The sequence below is a fragment of the Trachurus japonicus genome, chromosome 16 (assembly GCF_045865225.1).
Source record: "Trachurus japonicus isolate A0001 chromosome 16, Traja_1.0".
NCBI lineage: Eukaryota > Metazoa > Chordata > Actinopteri > Carangiformes > Carangidae > Trachurus > Trachurus japonicus.
The window spans coordinates 29,115,148-29,122,477 of NC_140922.1; the positions used below are offsets into that span (position 1 = coordinate 29,115,148).

The following is a 7,330-nucleotide window of genomic DNA, read 5'->3' on the forward strand; positions in this document are numbered from 1 at the left end:
TTTGAGGTAAATTTCTTTATTTTTTGACTGAAATGATCTGACCAATTGAGAATGAGACACATTGATAATAAGACATCTATGTTATCCTGATAAAAATTGTAGTTGCATCGTGTGTTGCAACCTTTTTTTTTTCTTGTGTTACAGTCCCACCTCCTTGTGGTTTCAACATTAGATAAATTAGATTTCAACCCTGACGGAGTTCAGTCTGAGTTACCACAGCTGAAGACATAACCTCATCCCACTGATCAACTTTAAGAAAGGTAATTTTGCTATATTGTCTCCTTTGAATTTACCTGAATTTAAGATGAATGTGTACAGATTGTATTGAAATAATAAGATAATGAAGGCATCAGTGACAAATACAGACCGATACTATGACAGATAAACAGATACCATGATTATGGTATGTCTTCAAAAAGAGAAACGGTTCGACCACTCTCTAAACTTATGTAATTAAAGGCAGTGCATCAAAGTTGTTATTAAAATTTAGAAAAAATTGAAAATTAATATTTTTAAATTTTTCTGTCACAGGCTATAGGTTCAAGACAAGGATGGAGATCATTAATTTAATTGATTTTTCTGATGGAAATGGCTCCTCTAATGCTTATGCTGTTGACTATTATGACCTTGATGAGCTGAGAAAGTCTCTCAACATCTTGTCCATCATTAGTTATTGTCTGGCCTTCGTTGTTGGTGTGCTGGGGAATGGAGTGGTTATCTGGTTGACCGGGTTCAAGATGAAGAAAACAGTTAAAACAGTTTGGTTCCTCAACTTGGCTGTGGCTGATTTCCTCTTCACAGCCTTCCTGCCCCTGTATGTGACCTACATAGCCATGGATTTCCACTGGCCATTCGGCAACTTTATTTGCAAAGTTAACAGTGCTTTAACCTCCCTGAACATGTTTTCCAGTGTCTACACCCTGGTGGCGATCAGTGTGGACAGATGTGTATCTGTTGTGTGGCCTGTCTGGGCCCAGAACCACCGAACTGTACGCAAGGCGTCCTATGTGAGTCTTGGTGTTTGGGTCCTGGCTCTGATTTACAGCACTCCATACTTCATCTTCAGGGACACAGCATCATACTCTGATGAAGTGACTATCTGTTTCGACAACTTTGCTCTTTCCGATGATGATACACAATCTGTGTTTGAGTTGGTGCAGTTTCGTCATCAGGCCATGACCCTTACCTACTTCCTCCTTGGATTCCTTCTCCCCTTCACTGTCATTGTCTCCTCTAATGCTGTGATGATCCATCGTCTCAGGAGGAACCGCACCCTGGCCAGGCGCTCTAGACGCCCCTTCAAGATCATTGCTGCTGTTATCATCACTTTTTTCCTGTGCTGGGCCCCCTATCACATCATGGACTTAATAGAGTTGTTTAATTTTAGTTTCATCAGTCCAACATTCGACTATGTTCTCTATATTGGTTTCTCTATATCCACCATCTTGATCTATCTCAACAGCTGCATTAACCCACTGCTGTATGTGTTCATAGGCCAAGATTTCAAGGATAAAGTTTGCAAATCCATCCTGAATAATTTGAAGACCGTCTTCCAGGACGAAGAATGATGCTCTTGTGCTCACACAGTTTTTAGTCTTTCGCTATTTTCTCCTGACTGTGTGTGTGTGTGTGTGTGTGTGTGTGTGTGTGTGTGTGTGTGTGTGTGTGGCAACACCACAGAATCTACTTCCTTTGCCTATAGCTACTACAAGCTTTAATAAACATGTTGCTAATGTCTAAACATACTTCTGTCCGCCTTGTTATATAAACACATGTTATTGACTATACGATATTATGAGTGTAAAGAAGAAGCTGTACTTTAAACTTAGCTTGGTTTGATCATTCTTTGACCACTTTTTGTTTGTTTGTTTTTCTTGAGGAGACATGTCTCTGGCCTCCATTCTCAGTATTTACATGTTCTGCTGTGATCTGACAATGTTAATGTATATGTGGAGATTTTGTTCATAAGACATCATAATAAGCTTGTTGCAATTGAATAAACTTTGAATTAATTTGTCACCAACACAAAACAGTAGGCCCCTACATGTTGTATGACTCTGGTACTTTTAATATTAACCTGTCTTTAATCAAATAAAAACAATGTACTGGTAAAAATGATCTTGTTTTTCTTCTTTTTTGGTGTGTTGACTACCATGAATTTATCACTTTTATCTCCATCAGCCACATCTACCAGAATTAAAGTACTACGACCTATTCTTACATGCATTGCATTTTATGATAGAAGACTGCTCTACTTTTTTTGGTGTTTAGGTTTTTTTGATGCAGCATCTGTATGGTTTACCTGTTTCAAGTGGTCCATCGGGTTGCTGCCAGGCAACTTAACTTCTCATAAAAATTGACATGTAGGCTACACATATTCATGTGTGAGACTGCAGATGTGAATATTGTGACATGAAACTGTTTATAAAAACTTATTTGTAATCTATTTTGTGTTTTATTGCATCACATGATGTTGATTATTATTATGAACTTCTTTATTAATGTAAATCAGGGTTCCTACACATTTGAAATCTCCAAATTCCATACTTTTTCCAGACCCTAATTTCCAGACTTCTCGGTAGGGCTGACCTCCAAAAGTCGACTATTCGACGATTCGATTCGGAGGGGTCTGATTCGACTATGAACCTCGTAGTCGAATCTAACCAAGACCATACCATTCTGACTATATGGGGGTGCCCACGGCTGCTGAGCATAAATTGTTAGCCTACATAGAATGTCTTTTTTCGTTATAAAAAGACTATTTTGATACAAAAGCTGCACACTTTCTGTTAATAAAGAGTTCAAAATGATGTGTGCGTTTAAACGGTAGTCTTAGCTTCTTACTACGTATTAATAAATCACCCACTGCAGTTGCACAATCAAATGAGCGGAGGTTTTTTTTTTTTTTTTTTTCTCAAATGAGCGGAGGTGAGCAGTAGGACCGTCAAAGTCACGGTACTCAGAAGTCACTGCAGAACACTCACGGAGTGGCAAAAAGACGAAGAGGCAGAGCCGGCAAAGTTTAAAATCAAGGAAGTCTGACAGTCTAACTTTGTCAGCATTTATCATGCATGACCTGACAGAACAGCAAAACATTGTGAGGATACATCTGACTTTGACCGAGTTACATTCAAGAACCTGCTTTCAATCACGGAAAATAAATTAACTCCAGCGGTGATTTTTTTTTCGATGGATCAGCTGTGTTTACCGTTTCAAGTGTCAATAGTTCTGATGGTTAGACAGATGAATTAGTCCCTAACACATCCTAAAGTTTGACATGTCAGAGTTTTTCAGAAGAGGAACTTGTTTTTTTTCCGACTTCCGAGTTGTAATGAACGCACCATAGTTGTGCATTATATAAACAAATCATGCAATTAATCATTTGTTTTCATTATTCTGAATGTGTATGCCATTATGTTACCAAATTATTTCCAGGAGATTGTAGCTATAGGTAGCACATACAAAAATAATTAACCCAGATAACTTTTATAATAAGACCAAACCCAGATAAGTATTAAGTATTAAGCCAGATCATTTCCATACAATAATTTCCATTTTCCATACTTTTCCAGACCTGGAAATGTATAAAATCAAATTCCATACTTTCCCATACTTTCCATACTTGCGTAGGAACCCTGTAAATACCATTATGATGAACCAGACGTTAAAGGGATAGTTCAACATTTTGGCAAATTCTCCTATCACCATAATTCCCTTGGTCGACCAATAGTCGTCATTAGTCGACTCATCATGTCACGACTTCCTGTATCTGGCCCTTCAAATTAAAAGCCCTATAGCCTTTATATATAGTTCAGTTATATTGATTTTGACTTTTTTTTTTTTATTTAGCACAAACAATATCATATAAATAAACAACATGAACAATCAACATTACTGGGATGTGCAAAGGGGAGGTATGAAACCCAAGAGGGCTTATATGAAAACCTCACCCAACATATTCAAATATCAAATTTGTTACAGTTTAAAAACAACATAGGAAAATAATTGAACAATAATGAAAAATAAGTAGAAAAGTGTAGAGATTAAACAGTAAAATATAAGGAAAAAAAAAATAAGAATACGTACATAAATGAATAATACAAAACAAAAATAATGAATAAGCTCATAAGGAGAGAGAGAGAGAGAGGGGCGAGAGAGAGAGAGAGAGAGAGAGAGAGAGGAAAAACACAACAATAATTATCTTATGTTTGATGATACATGGTTTGACTGATGAGGTACTTTTTGAGAGCCTTTTTAAATGATGTTAAGTTAATAATTTTTTTCAGATAGTCAGGTAGTTGATTCCAGAGACGTGGACCTTGATAACGAATTGAAAATTGACCAAGAGCAGTTCTAAAGAAGGCAGTGTGGAGGTTGGAAGAGTTTCGTGTCTGGTAGCTATGGATTTGGTTGTTGGACATAAATATGTGAGAGAAACTACAAGGTAAAATATTCATTCTATGCTGAAACACAAATAAACAAATCTGATACACATTGATATCATAAACATTCATGAAATTAAGTTCTTGAAACAGTGGACCTGAACTTGCAAGCGGCTCAGAGTATGTAACCATTCTAACAAATCGTTTCTGTAAAGTAACAAGGTGTTTGAGGTTTGTTTTGTAAGTGCTTGCCCATACAAGATTGCAATAAGTGAGAAAAGGATATATTAAAGTATAATAAAGTGATATAAGGATTTTTCTGGGTAAAACATGTCTTATCCTGCTGATGACACCAATATTCTTGGCAACTTTGTTACAGATGAATGATACATGTTTTTTCCAATTTAATTTTTCATCAATATAAATACCCAGAAACTTGGCATATTGCACTCTAATAAGAGAATGATTGAATATGTAGACATCTTTATCATAAGGAATCTTTTTCTTATTTTTTGGTATGACTAACATGTATGAAGTTTTTTTAATATTTAGAGATTATTTATTTTTTTGGAACCAAAGATTAACTTTTGTAAGTTCAACATTTGTTTGAGTAATTAGGTCTTCATAACTTCGATTCGACATAAACATATTCGTATCATCAGCAAAATTGACAAAAAACATGCTTTTTGAAACCAGATATAAATCATTTACATAAATAATAAAAAGCAAAGGACCAAGAATGGATCCTTGCGGCAAACCACATGTTAACTTCCTATAGCTAGAATCAAAACCATTCCAAGAAACAAACTGTTTACGGTTGTTCAGATAGTCACAGAACCATTGAAGCTCAACTTCCCCAATACCATACATCTGCAATTTTTTAACCAGAAGACTATGATCAACGGTATCGAAGGCTTTGGACAGGTCTATAAAAACCCCAATAGTAAATTCATTATTATCCAATGCCGATGAAAATCTATCAATTAGTTGAACCAGAGCCATCGCAGTGGAGTGTTTTTCTCTAAATCCATATTGATGAGAATAGAGGAGATTGGATTCATTTAAATACTCTATTAGTCTATTGTACACCATTCTTTCAAGTACTTTGGCCAAACAGGGCAAAATGGATATTGGTCTATAATTTGAGTACTTATACTTTTCATCAGATTTGTGTACTGGGATGACTCTGGCCCATTTGAACTGGTCAGGACAACGACCTGTAGCAAGTGAGCAATTCAATATGTGAAGAAGAGGTTTTGTAATGGCAGGCAAGCATTTCTTGAGAAGACTAGGCTTCAGTCCATCATGACCAGCTCCTTTAGGTTTGAGTTTGGTCACAATGTCCTCAAGCTCAGCCTTCCCAATCATCCTGAACCTGAAAGGTTTAGGAGGAGCCTGTATTTCAGGAAGTGTTATAGAACTATGAGGTATACTGGCAGCAAGTGAGGGTCCAATGTTAACAAAAAAATCATTAAATCCATCAGCAATTTCTACAGGGTCAGTTACTAACTTACTTTCCAGTCCCACTTGAAATTCGTCACATGATATTTTATTGGGAGGAGTCTTTTTCATGATCTCATTGATAATTGACCAAGTTGACTTCATATTATTACCAGACTCAGTAAATTTAGTTTCATAATGTTGTCTCTTAGCAATTCGGAGGAGATGATGAAGTTTGTTCCTATAAGAGGAATAAGACTTAAAATTCAGTGGAGATGGGCTGGTTAGGTATGTTTTATAAAGTTTATGCTTTTTTCTTATTGATTTCTTTAGACCCTTGGTGAGCCAAGATTTAGATTTTTGGGGGCACCTTTTTGTATTCTGGTAGGGGAAAGCAATATCAAATAATTTAGAAAATAATTTAAAAAATATATCATATGCTTTCTGGGCATCGTCTTCCATCTCCACCGAATGCCATGAATTTTCATAGAGGGACAGAATGAACTTAGCTATGTTAGCCTGACAGAAGTTTCTATGAGAGGTTGCTGGCTTGCCTTTTTTGAAAGGAGCAACAGTGTGTGTTAAGTGGAATAGGGGGAGGTGGTCAGAAAGATCAGCAAGGAGAACACCGGATATCCCCGGGCCCTCAACTGAATTAGTTAGTATGTTATCAATAAGAGTTCTATTTGTAGCTGTAATTCTTGTAGGTTTGGTAATGAGAGGATAAAAAGCAGAGGTATTCAAATGGTCAACAAAAGTACAGGATTGGGGTTGCATCAGATTTATATTAAAATCACCCAACAAATAACATAATTTCTTCTCTGATAATATTTTACTCAACGAAACAGTTAAACAATGAATAAATGAATTATGGTTGGAATCTGGAGGCCTATAAATGCAGCCAATAATAACCTTGTTCTTGTGCACAGTAAGTTCAATAAATATGGCTTCAGCTTCCTTTTCAAGGGGAATTGTAAGGTCAGGGCGAAGAGAGAATTTAAGTTCCTCCTGCAGAAACAAAGATACACCACCACCAATCCTGTCATGTCTGTGACAAGGAATATGATTATAGCCCTGGATGTTAAACTGGGATACTTTCTCTTTTGTCAACCAAGTTTCTGTTAAGGCAATTATCTTAAACTGAATTGACTTTTTAAAGGATAAGAGTGATACAAAAAGAGGAGTGTTACAAGCTGCGTCCCGCATATTTGATCCTGTGGGATTTCTTTCCCCTTTTACCATCAGAGTGAAATGTCTTTTCCAAAAAATGTGGGAACGTGGACTTGAATGGGACAATGAGCTGCCTGAAGATCTGTCACATCTGTGGCATCAGTGGTGTGACGAACTGCCTGACATCACGAATATTAAGATCGCCAGATGTTACCATGCAGCGCTTGTGAAGCAGGATGCACCTGTCACTCTAGAAGTGCACGTCTTCAGTGACGCTAGTGAAAGTGCTTATTGTGCAGCTGCCTATCTCCGCATCATCCCAGAAGATGGTGAGTGCC

At 36.8% G+C, this 7,330-nt stretch overlaps 1 protein-coding gene across 1 annotated transcript; it reads left to right on the plus strand.

Moving 5' to 3' along the window:
• The first annotated feature begins 551 nt into the window (after positions 1 to 551).
• Positions 552 to 1,568, plus strand: LOC146972607 (chemerin-like receptor 1). The gene has a single exon (XM_085802648.1). It carries the CDS (start codon positions 552 to 554, stop codon positions 1,566 to 1,568), a length of 1,017 nt encoding a protein of 338 aa, XP_085658774.1.
• Positions 1,569 to 7,330: the final 5,762 nt, after the last annotated feature.

Excerpts from the sequence above, each read along its gene's own strand:
- LOC146972607 (XM_085802648.1), top strand. The coding sequence starts at position 552 with ATGGAGATCATTAATTTAATTGATTTTTCTGATGGAAATGGCTCCTCT.